Source organism: Ambystoma mexicanum, chromosome 3p (assembly GCF_040938575.1).
Source record: "Ambystoma mexicanum isolate Mex_15411 chromosome 3p, UKY_AmexF1_1, whole genome shotgun sequence".
In the NCBI taxonomy this organism is placed as follows: Eukaryota; Metazoa; Chordata; class Amphibia; order Caudata; family Ambystomatidae; genus Ambystoma; species Ambystoma mexicanum.
The window spans coordinates 863434035-863451054 of record NC_090925.1 but is presented as its reverse complement, the minus strand read 5'-3'; the positions used below and the strand labels follow the sequence as shown (position 1 = coordinate 863451054).

The window sequence follows — 17020 nt, the reverse complement described above, 5'->3', positions numbered from 1 at the left end:
ATACGTTTGGAAAGATGGATTGTGGACTTCCCAAAAACGTTTGGTCTCATCTTAATACAGGAAACGTGGTCTACTACAGATCTGGTTTTGGATGGACTTGTAACTTTCCAAATTCCTGCACTAAAAAAAGATCCAAAGGTGGCTATTTTGCAGTATGGCTATGCTTGTCAAATCAGAATTAGAATGTGTGACTTATTTTAGAACCAAAAGTGAATTTTCTCTAAATACTAAAGGTAAAGATAAATATGGGTGACACTTTTGTATTAGCTAACGTTTATAACAGTCCCTCTACCACTACAATGTAGTCAAGGTTTTTGTGCCTCTTTTTATGTTGGGGATTTCGCACTAATTGTTCTAAGAAGATTTCTGGTTGCAGCGTCCGTTCCTTAGCAGCATGGCTTGTGTGATGGCCGCGGGGGTTTATAGTCATAATGTCGAAAACAAAAATGTCGCAAGTCATAATGTAGAAAAAAAAAGTCGAATTTTTTTTCAATACGTTTTTTTTTTCAAATTGGGGGGTTCCCCCTACCCCCCCTTTTTTTCTTTTTTGTATTTTACCCATTTTTTATACTTACCAAACCCAAAAAATACATATAAATAAAAAAATAATAGATTCGACTTTTTTTTTTCGACATTTTTTTTTCGTCATTTTTGTCATTCGACATTTTTTTTTCGACATTTTGACTGACCACTGGCCGCGGGCTTAGTGATTCCACCCCCTTCCTGTGTGTATGTGCTTTTAGCCCTTGTGTATTCAGGTGTTGAGTCTCCCATAACAATTCATTTTGGCTCGCGACCCAACGATGCAGCTCATGAACTCAAATAAGGTGTTCATCATGTTGGGGTATGACTTGGGCGTTTTGGTGGCCCCCCTGTTCCAGTTGTCCGTGACTCCAATGACCGACCTTGCTCGCTAAAGTGCTGTTTGCCTAAGTCCCGCTGCTTTTCTGTTCTCGCTTATGTTCACTCTTCCTGCTTCAGGCCTTGTACGTCCAACGCAATACTTACCTGATGCAACATTTTCCAGGGTTTCTTCCCCTTGCCTTATTACCTTTTGAATACGTTACTACAAGCACGTTCCCTTACTTCTAAAGTAATGCATCCCCTCCTGGGCTACACTTAGGAACTTTCCCTGAAGGGGTGAGCGCAGTGTGTGAGATGGGTTACCAGAGGGGTGACTTGGGGAGTTCTGGGAGGGTCACCACTAGACCACCTTGGCGGGCCGTATCATATAGCTGGTGCCTTTCTTTGGCCTCCGGAATTCCACAGACACCCTCCATGTGGGTACTTCATCACAGTTATCAAAGTGTTAGTCACAAGAGATCATGGCACTTCTTAACACATTTGAGCGCAGGATAAAGCAGCACAGTGTACCTTCCCGAAACATTACATTACAAGTTTTGAAATTTCTGGGAGCTCTTTAGCTCCTGCGTGAAGCTTAGAAGAGGTGGTTAGCTTAACACCAAGAGAGACCTGGAGTTACCAATGGCACCCAGGACAACATGTCTTAATCAGGAGACCCTCACAGGATGAGCCAGGCCACCTTTGGAGGAGGTGGCTAGTGGCTACGTGAGTTGTGGCATCCTTAAACTCATGCATTTTAATGTAGGATTTGATTTATCTTATTTTAGAATGGCATAGCACAGTGGGCACACAGGGTCTTGTGTAAGGTTGCTGTTTGGTTTGTAAGGACAAGCTGGGAGTTACCCTTGATTATGAGCTGGCAATTGTGTGGTTTGAGTTTTTTGTGTGGTTGCCAGGACGGAGCTGTTGCCTGAGTGTAGTTGTGTCCCTGATTGAGGGTTCCGTGTGTTAATATCCCTGCAAAAATATTGCCGTATTTTTGCGGCAATATTGACCCATGTACCCTGCAGTGGAAAAACCCTGCAACCCCTGCATTATTTTAAAATGTGCGGGGGACACTGCCGCAACCCCTGCTCCCACAAAATATCCTCCCCAAAAATATTGCCTATGGCGAGACAAACGGCCATATGTATGGCAATATTTCTGGTGGGGATATTTGGTAGGGATATCCTTATTGAGGTATGTGTCTGCATTACAGATGGGGCAGGTGCTCGGTGACCAGTAGATGATTGCTCTGAGATTGGTCAAGCAGTGGCCCAATGAGATGCACGAGTCTAGATTATCCTAGATGAGTTGACACTACCCTGCTGGAGATGTCATGACCAGCACAAATTCCAGGATTGAGAGGAGGATGTCTGCAAAACTATCAGCCAAATACACAGAACATGGATCACCGTTAGTGTTATATTTCCCACATTAAGACAAAGCTAGGGGTCTCGCAATGATCGAACATTACATCTTAAGTTTTATGGGTGTTCTTTCTGACGAAGAATTGTGAATAGGGCCGAAACTCCTCACTTTCGACACTTTTCTCTCAAATCCTTTGGGACACTGGCAGAACAATTCTGACCGAAATCAGACAGGAATGGCTATGTTAGCCAGCAGGCATTAGAACATCAGGAATGACAGCAAGCAAGAGAAGTTAGCAATATTGGCCTCCAACATTATAACCATCAGGCAAGATTATGTATAAAGGTCTGCATACAGGGGCTTGGCAATGATGCAGTTGCAGAGGAAGTAGCAATATTGATCCCATGCATTTGTAGCATTAATGACCATTAGGCAGGATTTGCATTACATAAAAAATGGGATGCCCCACCACTCTGTCATCCAACCACTTTAATTAATCCCCTAGACATCTTTTTTTTTTCTTCAACCAAACATTTTATTAGGCATTTCAAATTGGATATACATTGACATCATAATAGCGTTCTGAATAACATCAATCATCACATGACCAATAAAGCATTTCTTTCTGCAGGGATCGTTAGTGGGGTGTTACTCCATCCATCCTCCCAGAGGGCCTCAGGTCTTAATTGCCCAATCCTTTAGTCCTTTAGTTCCCCTACACATCTTTAAACTGTCCCCCCAACTGCTCCTACACACGCATCGCCAACCTTCCTCCAGCCAGCCACCTCCACAGAAATATTCCCACACTCTACGCATGCTCTCAGGCATGCCGCAAACCTATATCCAGACACAATCATCCTACTGGCATAGCACCACACTATTATCGATAGGGACATGCCTACCACCCACTGCATCCGTTCTACCACTTACAGGAACATTCCCACGCGCCACCCAACCTTTAATAATTCCCCACATCAGAAACAGGTACAGAGGACAATGGTGCGAAAGGGGAGGAGTGAGGGCCGGAAAAATATGGGTGCCAATGGCAAGTAGAAGAGTATATGAAATGAAGGTTGGGAAAAACATAGGGCTGATTTTAGAACAAGATGAAAAGGGCTCTGATCTGATGCCTGGTTCCCCACCGGACCAGAATTGTGTGCACTTGTGAAACTCACTTTATCTGCCAAATGTGTGTGGCCAGAGAAATAAATTAAACGCCAGTAAAAAGCTAGTATGTTACCCCAGGTGACTACGCCAGATTGGCAGGATGTGGTATATTTGCTCATTTGGAGACCTTTGACCAGAGGGTCTGTGTTGTAATCCTGGCATCCCTGCCAAACCAATAGTATGTGATCTCGGGCTTTTCACCATCTCCTTGTGCTTCAGTTTCCTTATGTGCCAACCTTGGGAATGCTCCGACATAAACCGAACACTGATGATATGTGCTATGTTTAAATTAAAAAGATTAAAGGGAGAGAAAGGGTGGCAATGTAGCCTAGCAACCAAGTTACCAACTTTGGAACCAGATATGTGATTAAATCCCGGTTTCTACATTTGAGGAAACACTGTTTGGTCTTGTTTGAATCATGTTATCTTTTTCTTCCAAAACTGGTCCATTTGAAGAATGCTTAGAAAACAATTGAATACAGGGGTAGATTATTCCAAAAAGATTGTCAAGAAACAATGCGGCCTAGTGACCAAGTCATACTCTTTTGAAACCGAAGAATCTGGATTATACTAATGAGCTTTATTTCAGGATAACAATTGTGTATCCCCTCATTGCTGATAGAAGCGCCCCTAGACTGCTTAACAACTTGTTATTAAACCAATCTAAATACAGATCCGTTAAAAGCAAGTGTGCATCTAGCTTTGGCTGCTTTCAATAGTTGGGCTAGAGGTTGTCAATGTTGTGAGTTTGAAAATCCCACCTTACCTGTAAGATATGAGGATCTTGTAGTTTGTCTGCTTACCAACATGTTCAACAGATATTTTCCTCCTGTTGTTTAAGTAACTACAACCATGTGATTAGGGCCTGGATTTTCCCTGACAGCACCAGTGCTCCATGAACATGGAAGGCCTGCTCCATGTTTTTGAAGAACCTCTAAGCAAGTCAGGAAGAACAGAAGATTCTACGATATTCACTCTGACCAAACTAACCAACAGAGACTTGAGAACTCATTGGCCAGGGACAGCCACTTGCTCCATAATGCAACATGTGGGGGCTGTAAATGGGGGATCTCCCCCAGTCCTCCCAAGCCTGGCAAAAGATGGTGAGAGGATGTGTCTCCCGCAGTTATTTGGAGGAAAAGATAAGCTAAGTTAAAAAGCTCACATACATGTACACATGGAGATGGACACTGTTAGTCCCCCCTCCCCCCTGACATTCATAGGCAGCTCACCTCTTCTTGACCCTAACATGCTTGACAAATGACCTAAACATTAGGACACTTCCCTTACCTAAGGTAAGAAGGTCAAGGGTACAAGGAATCGGTCAGGGAAAACCACGAAAGAAATGGCCAGCCATTCAGATGCCCCCAATCACCATATGACCCAGAGTATAAAAGGCAGCCAGTTTCCAATAGCTTGGTGGGGACGTGGTTCCTGAGAGAGAGTTTTTCAGAGAGGGAGATGAGTAGGAGAGGAGGAAGGATTGAGAGCAGAGGGAGGATGAGAGGTTGGAGCTGGAGGAGGGAAATAACAATCTGGAGGAAGAGGTGAAAACAAGGAGACGGTTAGAGTAAGGAAAGAGGAGTAGACAGAGGGAAAGGTTGGAGGAGGAGACAAGAGAGGCCCAAAGTAGAGAACAACTGCTAGCTAAGCCAACAGGGTCTAAGAGTAGGAGAGGGGGTGCCGAGGGGTTGGTGGTGAGATCAGTGGGGCCAGAGCTGTAGAAAAGCCAGGTCAGAGCAAATTGGAAAGCCATGTGTGCCTAGGCCCAAAACACTGATGGGGCCTACAGCCTAAGGACACAGAATCACCTGGGGACAGAGCCAGGGTGCCGGTGGGGGTCAACTACACAAAACAGTGATCCATTGCCTGGGGAGAATCTAAGCCAGGGCAGAGGTCCTGTTAGGGACCTGGAGACAGAAGCTGTCAAGAGCCAAACAGTACCAAACAACAGTGAGGTTGCTGATACAATTCAGTAGCACTTTATATCCTTCATCAGCAGTGTCCGAAAGGATAGGATAGGGTGGGGTTAAAAATAGCTTGGTAGTGAGTAGGCCATCAGCCCGACCCGAACTAGTACTCTTGTATTGTGGGGAATTTCCTATCCGAACCAACCCAGGTGGCAGGGTGCGGTCTACTTGACCTGTCCGAGCCAACAATGACAGGCTAAAGAGAACCCCAAGAGCAGTAGGGAGAACTATGCACCTGACTATACCACGAGTTGTCCTAGGATGGATGGCCAAGGTCAGGAGACCCCAAGGACAAGAGGGGTGGAACTACACCCCAGCCCATTCCAAACCCCTAAGGACACGAGGGGTCCAACGATCAGTGGAGGCCATTTGCCGTCCTAGGAGGCAATGCTACCAATAAAGACACTGAACATTGACCAGTGTCTTTGAGAAGCAGGCCCCACCATGAAGTATGGGCTTTGGGATCCTACAACTTCTGAGGACTGCGAGTGACGTTGTTGGACTTTTGAATCTCGATTTCTAGGACAGGGCCTGGACTTTCAGACTCAGGACCAGTGGTCTGGCTACAAGAGTGGTTACACAGTATTTATTGATTGGCTGTTCCTGATGCTGTTTATAATCTTATTATGTCTCTCTTTTTGTTTTGCCTTCCCTAATCTGCATTCCTCCACTTAATCAACCTTTAATTAAATAGTGAAACTAAGTGCATGACTGTGTGTTCTGTGGGCTCCTTTGTAACATCATCCAGAATATTTATCTTTGAGGCTGACTGACCCTGCACCCTTCCAAGACACCATGTGACTGTGAAGCTCTGCTGCACTGGATTTCCAACTACCAGAGCACGACCAGGCATTATGTTCTCTTCCCCGGAACAGGCTGGACCAGACAATTTCGAAGTCCTCGATCACTACATTGTGTGACTTTCAACTTGTACCCTACATGGAAAAGAAGAGGTGAAAGCACTCCATAGTGGCAGCCAACTGGTCTCTTGGTCTTGAACACAAAGTGAACACAGGAGTTCAGTCGCAGGAGTATATTCCTCACCTGAGGCCTCCGGGCACAGTTTGCATTTTCCCCGTCTTCCTCACATTCTCCTCTCTTTCTGACTTCTCCTCCACCCCCACACTGAACCTCTACCCATCATTTGCTCTGCCAAATCATCTTGCACTCCAATTGACCGCTTTGCACTGGTCACCTCCACTCACATCTCCGCCTTATTCAAGCATTGTTTTTCAAGTTGTATCTTACCAGCCTGTTACAAAGCAGCCAGTCATACTTCGCCTAAAGAAACCAAATGCTCACCCCAACTACCCCTCAGTCTACACACCACTCTCTCTCTCTCCTTCCCTCCAAATCCTCCTCCGGAGGGTTGTCTTCAAATGCATCGAGGTACTTGATGCCCTGTGATCTGGATTCCAGATTAAACACTCCATTGGTACTCCTCTCATCTGCATTACCCTCATCATCAAAACTTTATTCGCCCATCAGGCCATCAAAGTACATCTTAAACAATAAAACAATTTAATTTGAGCAATACATTATGTCAAGCAAAAGAGAACAAAGGCAAATTAATCAATCTGTTCTTGCCCCTTATGGAGTTGTATCACATTGGTGTGCATATTGGTCTCATGGTAAGTAATGGCCTGGGATTGGCTCACATTGTCAGGTTTGTTGGAGTGAGCCTGGTCTTCGGAGGTCATTATACCGTGTAGGGCCAGATTCTCTGTGTTTTCCAGAGGTAATTGTTAAGACCCCTTTATGTTCAATGGGCCATTGGAAGGATCCCCCACAAGACCCCCTCATCCCCTTTTCTGGGCTTCAATCAAAACCAATGGTAGCTTTATAATATCAGCCAGTTCAGAAAGCACTTGTTTGCAATTGCACCCCGTTGCTCCTTCATGGGTGAGGCAGAATTGGGTCTGGCATGTTGAATGTTTTGCTTGGGGCCTCTTAATGGAGTTAAGTGAAGAAAGAACTGTTCTCTGAGCACATGTTTGTTATGTTCTGACTCTAGGCACTGCTAGTCAGGGAAGACTTGTCTTTGGGCATGTCGTCAGTCTCCAGTTCCATTTTGCCCATTGGGTCCTGTGGACTTACTTTCTCTGCAGGTTTTGGCAGAGTGATAGTCATATGAGTTGGGCCAGGTGTAATCAAGGGCTCAGGGGCCAAGCAGATGCTCTTGAGACTGGCTGTGTGAGGCATGCCCTCCACCTGTATCCAAAAGGATAACAGTGTATAGGGGAGGCTGATCTGCCACCTCCCATCACTAAAGCTAGTCATTTCCGGTGTGGGGTTGGAAAATAGTTGCATTTAAGGAGACTGGGGGGGGGCATCAGGAGGTTTGTAGTACAAGTTGAGTTTGGCCATGGTTGTTAGCGAGGAGCAGTTTCCACTGCTAGAGACTTACTCTGTCTTTTATTTTGTCAGTATTATTGACAGGGCGTTTGTTAAATGTCTTGACCATTCCGATTCGTCTTTATTTTGTAACTTTTACTTCAGTTGGTGTTATGCATGATAGTCTTACCAGTTGGCTGGATGTGTGGCGGTCAGAAGGAAGCAGACTCTGATAAGTGATTTCACTATGAGGTTTACTAAAGGAAAAGGCTCATCTTTCCCTACACCATAAGGTGTCCCTACCTAACAAAAACTAGCTAAGATGCTTGTCAATCGTCAGGAAATGCCTTAACACAACTAAAGACAGGGGAATGAATCCCTTCTAAAATTCTGTTTCATTAGTTGATTTTCAGATAGTCTCTGGTGACTGTTTTGATCAGTTCCTACAATTTGTTTAAGACTTTACTGTGCTTTTGTTTCTTCTCTTTCGTATTATTCTTTAGGCTTTGATTTTTCTCGTTTTGATTCTCTCTACACAGAGTTGTTCTTCTCTCTTTCCATGGTAAAGTTATCCAATATTTATAACTGTTGCCTTTTATTATATTCTCTTTCTTTTCATAAGGGTCATAATATTTGATCTCCTTCTGATATCTATCTCTGCACATATATCCTGACTCAGCCTTCTCTTCTGTGTTTTCTCTTGCCAATGTCCTCTCTCTCCTTTTATTCTACTTTTTTGGCCTTTACTTATAAGAGTATGAATATTGCAATACTGATTTTCATTTACTTTTTGAGGTTTCACTATTCGGATATCTTTATCTTGACTCATTCACTCCTCTGTTACATATCACAGCCTCTTTACTTTAACTGCGACGAGTATGATTGGTCCCATAATGATACTCTGTTCCCTTCCCGGGTCTCCCATTTTCCCCGTTACCCGGGGCTCTTAGGGATAACGTCGCCAGGTCTTCTAATTGCTCGAGTCGGTCATCCTTTCCGCCAGTGCAGTCTCTATTGTTCCTGCAATGTCTCTTCTTTCGTGCTGTCGTCTAGGATGGTCTTATCGTATTTCCAATACTGCTAGGTTCTGCATCTCTATTTGTAGAGTGGTTTTGGCATGGTTTGTGGGACTCCAGGTCCACCACAAGTCTTTTGTGTTCAAGCCACCACCTTCTGTATCTCTCTCTCTCTCTTTCTCTGGACTCCAAGACGCTCTGCATCCAACTTTACTTCCCTAGCTTTCCTCCAGGTAAGACTGTCTCTCTAATTCTGCTTCGCGTTCTTTTCCGGTCACAGGGCGTTGTACGTCCAGCTCCCTCTCTTAGTCAGGCAGCTCACCCATTTAGTAACTCGCAGGCTTTTTTGATAGCCAATCTCCTTCCTTTTTGTGTGTTACGTAGCCTTAGGACTTTCCCGGTATGTTTCGGGTCTTCCTCTTTCTCACTGCCATGGGTCCTCCCCTCTTCTGTATGTCATCCTCCTCATCCCAGTTAAATGGGATTTTTCCTTTAAATAAATATTTATAGTTTCTGGTTAACAGTAGCGCATATTGGTTTCTTCTTCATGCATATTTCCCATAGATGTTCAAAGAGGTATTGTTGGGATGTTTTCTAGGGAGTTCCTCACAGGGATGGGAGTCTGTGTCCCCAAAAGGGGAGTTTCTTTCGTGAGGTCCCAGTTGCCTCGACCCCTAGGGAGGGTGTTGCAGAGCGTGCTCACCTGCCTAGCCTCACAGGGGTGGGGGCTCCCCCTTGGGGATAAGGGGCAGATTCCTGCAATTTGTCACAATGTTTATATTCTCATTTTCTTCATTGTCCCTGCTTTGCTTCACTGTTTTATTGTACAGGCTTTTCATATATTAATTTTGTGTAATTGTGCAGTGCTCAATTTACCACTTGAGGCTAGGTCCACGGTGTAGTAAATACAATAAAACATCTGAGCTTAAAGTAATCTGACCTGGATGTGCTAATTAGGCATAGTGGAACCTGGCAACACTATGATATGAAAACAATGGGCCTCCCTGGTCACTGTATGGTAATAGGGCAATTACCTCTGATTTTAATAGCAATATGTGGCAATGTATGAGTACCTAGGTGTTTAGGGAATAGCCTTGTAGATGATACAGCAATACCTTGATTATGAGTTTACCAGAGCGCGTCACATCAATATCTAACAAATGATAGCACATCATGGGAGTACGATAGCAAACGCTGGGGAATTATTTGAGTACCAGGTGATATGTCAATGCATCTACAATATAATACAATACAGTACCAAGTGATATGTCAAGGGCCCCACATCTAATGCAGCCTGCTCACCTCAGTATGCCATTACCTGCCTATCCAAAACTGCCTATAATAATGTTGTAACTTCTGCTTTACCGTCCACCTCTTGACCTTTTGAACCTTGCAAGGCGCTCTGAAAGCACTATGGGTAGGGGCAGCGCTAAACAAAAATTCTGATAAAATAAATCAAATGCAATGCTTCTACGTTAGCCAAAACGATTGCTTTGGTCTCAATATATTTCTTTTGAAACCCTTGTCCTTCTTTCATATATCCAAGCTCACTTCCCCACATGCGGTGAACCGAGCAGGACCAAAACGGGAGTCCAGTAAAAGCTAGTGTAACGTATTCCTGCTCACTTATTTCATGTCATTAGGTTTTGCTTCCTACTCCCTTGTCTGCATTAAACTGAAGATTTTGGCATCAAACGGCACAGTATTCATGGCATTTGTTGCTGGGTGTTAAGTCAGTCACTTTTTTATTTTGCTGCTAGCACCAGACTTATTGTTGATCACTGGGAAGCCTCTAATGAGGTCCTACTGAAAATGTATTTTGATGTGCTGCCCTAATTAGCCGATATGGTTACGAAGGCAGTGATACTACAAAAGTGCCCCATGTTGTCCCAGGGTGAGTCCCTCCTCCTCTCTGAGTGTGTTAGTGTCACAGGTCGGTTGGTAGCAGCCTTACATTTCTATTTGGCTGCACCCTATTATAGCCTTTTTAGGACGTGATTTGCCACTTGTTTCCTGAACAGAAGCAAAGTGACCACCAAAGGGTGTTTAAGCCCTGTGACCTAGCAATTTGGTTTTGTGGTGGTTCTTTTTTGTGTTTCACAGAGATGAATGACCGTTTTGGCCATCTGTGCCTATGTGTCATATCTTTACAGTCCACAAAGGTTCCTTTGTGCGAATTGCACCCAGATCTGACTATACGAGGATCTCTGATACCTCAATCTACATCTCTGTATGGTGCACCTGAGAAAACATATTGCAGTACTTTCCCTTTGGATCAGAGCAGTGAGTCTCCGATGCAGATAGGCTTCTTGAGTAACAACAGCTGGGGAAGTCCAGGTCACAATGCCCCACAAAGGACAAATAGAAGTCAAAAGGGCAGCTAAGCAGATTCCTAATAATAGTCCATTTTAATTAAATACCAGCTAAACCACTTATACAGATCTATGACTCCAGCTGGTCAGTTACCATAGTGAGAAAAAACTATCCAGTAACAAAATAAACAGACCTGGATGCAGGCAACACTGAAGCCAGATGCCCAATTGGTATACAAGGATTATCAAAGCACAGAAAGATTTATACAGTTTCGGGAAATCCAGAAAGACAATCCATTCATATTATTAAATAGTCTGATAATCCCATGGTTTTAGAATACAGCCAATATGTGCTTCAGGCTTGAAGGTGCTTTCTCAAGCCTTTTCATATATTTCTACAACGAGAGGGAGACATTGTGTAAACAACATTTATGTGCTTTGAGAAGCTTTGTTCTAACTTCTTCCAATCAGGATTCAGGATTCAGACTTCAGCATTTATAACAGATGGAACTGCATATCCAGATCTATTTTTGGTTGCGTCCCCCAAAGAAGCAGACACTTCAGAGAAGCAGCAGCACTCTCTGTTCCAGCAAGACAGATGTGGCATCTGCTTCTGTCCTAGTGGCAACCAAAAGATGCAGGAGCTCAACACGGTGTGCACAGTGCTTTAGAGAAAGAGGAACCAGCTGTTCCCATTGGATCCAAGGAAGACCCTGAGGCCAAATTCACTGGGGGGACAGGAAAGATTGGGTGGCAGCAGCACAGGCCTACAGCAAGCATCTTCAGAACAGCATCGCGTCCAGTTACCTGTAATTCCAGGTAGCTTCTGAGGAAAGGCTTGGGATCCCTGCAGATATGTACACACACATGGCTAGGTTAGCCTTCACCCTTTCTATCACCATCCATGTACCATTCAAAGTTTTGGAGGCTACCCAATCGGGACTGACCTTTTCTCAGGTGCACCACACAGCGATGTAGATTGAGGTATCACAGATACTCACCGAATAAGATGTGTGTGCCATTCACATAAAGGAACTTGAAGCTTGAGAAATAAACTATTGTGGTGAATGAGTGTTTGTGTCGATTGAGTTTAACTACCTACCTACTTTTTATATGCATTTTTGTGTAAAGATCTACTGTTTAACACTTAAGTAATTTTAAAATATTTAAATTCTTATTTTAATCTAATTCAATGCATTAATACATTTTTTCTTACTTGGTTTTAGAATTGTTCTGGGTCTTTTATAGACAAATATTTATTTTTATAATCCCTTGCTTAACTGTAGTGTTTACCTGTAAATGTGTATATTTCTTTATTTCATGGCTTGCTTTCTAATAAAGAGCCTATTTTTTATTTGTATACTTTGTGGTGTTAAAAGGCCAAGTGGGATCCACAGTAGACACAACTGTGGATGTGGAATTGTAGTTTTTGTAAGGATATTTACGAGTTCTCCAAACGAAAATGCTAACATTTTTACATTCTGGATAGCTTGACTTTTACAAGAATCTCTCTCCTTATTCCCTTGTGAGCTCTAGGGATCCTGTTCCAGTCACTCTGTTTCTAGGGAAGTGTCTTCTTGGTCTTCCTGCTTTTTCTTGGGGTGGGTTTTAAATTGTTTGTGTCCAGTAGCGAGACCTTCTCCTGTCGTCTCGGGTTTGGTGTGAAAATCGCCAACTGGCTCTGCAATGTTAGTCTCGACTTCCAGCCATGTGCACTTACTTAGGGGAGCCTTCCCTACTTGTTTCTCGTCCTCTCCGTCCTCATCCTTCAACTGCACCTCATCGACGATACACCATGTACTCATTACTCCACCCACCCCTGCTCATCATTTACCAACCCAGGACTTGTCCTACTACAGGTTGCCACCTTCTCTCTCTTTCTTTGTCTTTAACGTTCGCGACTGGTGTTTATCCTCTACCAAACTTTCACCCTCCTCCTTCCAACTCTGGTTATTCGTCCTCTCGTCTCACCCTGCTCTCCCCAATTCCTGGTGTTCCCTCCCTCCTCCTTTCCTCTCGCTTTCCTCTCTCCAACTCTTGTCCTCCTGTTCTCGCTCTGTATGTTCCCTCCTCCAGCCTCCACCAAACTCACTCTTCCAAACACCCCTCTGTCTTGTGGTTCTAATTTCAACTGCACCATCATCTTGGTTTTGGTTTGTGCACATGCACCGTAAACTCAGAGGGCATCAGAGCAAGGCAAGTCGACCAAGCACAGATGAATGTGCAAATGTCAATAATTCCCGCCTGGTCTGTATTGCATTACTTAGCCTCTGCAGAGACTGCATGCTCTTGTTACTCGCTCCCTCTGATGCAATGGAAAATATGAGGCAATACTTCTCTGTTTTGGAACAGTCTTTACATTAGAAACCTGGGCATGACTAAAGCACTTAAAGGGACCATGCCTGTTTGTGGCATTCTGTGGCCAAACTGGTGGGATTAGCCAGGGGATCCTCCCCATTCTACCTCCTGGACCAGCATCATGGCTGGAGTGGCAGCACACCAACTATCATCCTAAGGAACAGGTAGGGAGGGGCCTTTGTCACAGTGGCACACTGCGTGCTTATGAGTTGACAAGGTGCCCTTTATTACAACCCTACGATGCTCTTAATGTTACTATTTAGAGACAGGAGTAACATTGTGGAAAACCCTGCCTAACATTACAGGTTGTCTTTCTAAACCCTCACCAGGAAACCCTTGAAACTGTTACTAGCACCAGACCTGCCACCTCCAGATTGCAGGTTTACTGTGTGAGAAATTAAGAAAGAAAACTGTTGCTTATTCTTTAAAATGCTGCATTTGTTATTGGTGGATCGGTTGCAGGTTTTTCATTTAATTTGGCTTGTTCGTCATTCCCTCCCAACACATACACAACACACACCATGTTTCTGCTTGTCACATATTGTGAAACATCTTCTGACTATCTGAAAACAAATGATCTTTTAGACAGTTTGTTAAATGTGTTCATGTGTTGTGGAAGGATTTACATTTCTGCTGTTTGGTTTTATTTACCTTCCAAAGGTGTTTATTCTCTCTCTTTCTCTTTCCTCCCTTTATTTGGGGCTCCAGACGCCACCCCAAGTACCGCCCCCGGCAGAGCCTCTGCAAGTGGAGCTGCTTCCGGTACTGTCCACCGTGAGCGCTGCACAAGAGTCTGCAGCAGCGGCTGCGGCAGTAGCTGCCATTGCCTCATCCGGTGGCCCTGGCAGTGCCAGCAATGGTGGTGGTGGCTCTCAGGCTTCCACGGTGGACACAGCAGCTCTGAAGCAGGGCCTGCCGGGCAACGTGGGACAAGACGGTCAGCTGGATGTCCGGAAGGTTTCTAAGAGTAAAGGCCCCTATATCTGCGCTCTCTGCTCCAAGGAGTTCAAGAATGGCTATAACTTGCGACGGCATGAGGCAATTCACACAGGCGTCAAGCCACGCAGTGCAGCTACTACCACCAACAAGATGCCAACCATGGTGCCCCTTAGCCTGCTCAGCGTGGCAGCAGCTGTGCCGCTGCACAATGCCATGGGTGCATCAAGTGGTGGAGGTGTGGTGGCTTCGGTGACCCAGCCAATCTCTGAGGGTGATGGTGTGGGACTAGTGACCACCACGGCCTCAGGCAAGCGTATCCGCAAGAACCATGCCTGCGAGATGTGTGGCAAGGCATTCCGTGATGTCTACCACTTGAATCGTCACAAGCTGTCGCATTCTGATGAGAAGCCGTATGAATGTCCCATCTGTCAGCAACGGTTCAAGCGGAAGGACCGCATGAGCTACCATGTGCGCTCGCATGATGGCACCATCCACAAACCCTACATCTGCAGCCACTGTGGCAAAGGATTCTCGCGGTGAGTGAGCCCTATTAACCGATCCCTGAAGGGTCAGAGGAGCAAAGGGCATCCTCCAAAGGGAGATTGGAAAGGGCAAAATATTTGGCTTGTGCATGAGTGGTGGGGGTGTTGGATGGGGGATAATCCGAGGCCCGGGGCAGAGTGGGGGACCATAGCACAGGAATAACAGGAATTAGCCAGCTATGGTAGGGGATGCAAAGTACAGTTTTGCAAACAGTGGAGGAAATGAGTTGGGCCTAGCCTTTGGGAATGGAAAGACTTGGTTTGCACAGTCATATGAAAAGTGGAGGATTGCCAGCCCATAAAGTAGATGGAAGACAGCAGTGGGTGTTGTGGAAATCATCCCTTCAATTTAAATGCACCGCCCTCTCTTTTTGTCTCATGATAGCCCCGATATCAGATCCAAAATGTCCCCTCTTTTTCATAAATACGGATAATTTGAGACCTCATTATTTACCTTCAATTGACGTTTGAAGTGCCATCCAAATTACCCCGATTCAAGATTTGCAGGGCCCTCCTTATCAGGTGTGCACAGCGTGGGCAATCGGGTTAGCCATCTCAGCAAGTGAATTCAGGCAGCAGTGCCCTGGTAATCAAGAACCAAGGTGGGCTATGGTTCCCCCCGAAGGATGTTAATGGGGCTCAAGTTTCAATTCAACACACACATTTTTTTTAGAGTTCGAACGTGATCTGCCCTAGTCTACCACACATGGTTATATAAACCTAGTTTATGAAAGGTATGTCACTATTTTCTCTTTGCCCCTCACATTGATCAAAGTGATTGTGCTGCTCTTCTCTTGACATGATGTCCTACAGTGTCTGAACCTCTTCTTTGCCGGTCCTTCTGAGCTTTTATAGAGAACTCTGAATGCAGGACACTCATTAGTGGTTGTGAATATCGTATGTTGTTTTACAGTCATCCCGTTCTCAGGCCACAAGTCTACCTTCAATGCATGTAACTAGTCTTAACTGGTTATACAAAAGCATTGGTCTTCCTTTGGTGTCCAAGAGGACTTCACACAGTGTCATTCTGATGGAAGAGACTTTTCAAACATCAGGGCAGTTTCTTGATTTGTCATGTAGAGGTGGCAGGCCTACGCCTTTGAGAGACATGGTAGACATGTTATTCAGATATTTAAGATCCATTTCTGTGGAGAAATATGATTTCACCATGCTTCCCCAATATCGGATAAAGCTTAGATGAAGCCCAGTTTTTTAGACTGGCAATGCCCTTCATCTGATCCTGGCATTAGCAGTCATTTGAAAATTCCCCTGGATGCAGTCATCAATAGAAGCTATATACATTCATAGAAGTGTTATAAAATTCAGGAGCAACGAATCCCATCCCTTAGAGTATTGCAGCGAATTTCACACTGAGTATTAAGAATATTCAGTTCATTGGTGCTAGGGAGGGAGAAAGTATCCATAAATTAATGGTGTTCACATGCTTGTAGCACTAAAGCTTAAACTTGTGTAATGACATAGCCTAATTTGCTTATTGTTCCCTTGCAGGCCTGACCATCTAAACAGTCACGTCCGGCAGGTGCATTCCTCGGAGCGGCCCTTCAAGTGCCCGGTAAATTAACCCTCCCTGCCATCCATGCATCAATATTCATCTTGTGGGTGCCCACCGGGATGGTGTTAAGAAGTGATGTGCTTCTCTTTCAGACGCTGGATCTATCATGTCACCTGCTAGGTGTTACAATGTGTTGTGTTGGTGGAGCTGCTATAGCTCATGCCCGGAGCATACCCCTTCTACTGCACAGTATGGAATTAGAGATGCTGGGCATGTCCTGGCTCTGCCCTAGCTTCTTCACCCCATATTGTTGGACTGTAACACTGGTACGCTGACTTAAGAATGTACCTTTCTAAGCTTGTCTATAGAATGTGCCACAGAAATAGCACAGAAATCACTTAGTCTTTGAGACAGTTCAAGGGCTATCATTATCTTCGTGGGCCCTAGGGCCGACACTCACTCTCTTGTCTAACTGAGGCACCTGTAACCCACAGTTGGTGCTATCGAATGTTGACCCTTACTGTCTAAAGCTGTCTTTGCCCAAAGTTGGTTCCCCAAATGCAGTCGATCTAAACTCCCTCTGGGACCTCTAACTCTCCTTACTCTAACCAAGTATTCCTGTTTTTTTGTAAAGCTAATTAATTTGTATTAATGA

The 17020-nt window shown here is 44.7% G+C and overlaps 1 protein-coding gene across 2 annotated transcripts in view; it reads left to right on the top strand.

Moving 5' to 3' along the window:
• The window catches only part of MAZ (MYC associated zinc finger protein), a 202895-nt gene that overhangs the window by 42285 nt on the left and 143590 nt on the right, over positions 1–17020 (top strand). For both annotated transcript variants that reach the window (XM_069652022.1, XM_069652021.1), the window contains exons 2-3: positions 14068–14846; positions 16362–16425. In XM_069652022.1, coding sequence (XP_069508123.1) covers positions 14068–14846; positions 16362–16425 — 843 coding nt within the window. The remainder of the gene's footprint in view (positions 1–14067; positions 14847–16361; positions 16426–17020) is intronic.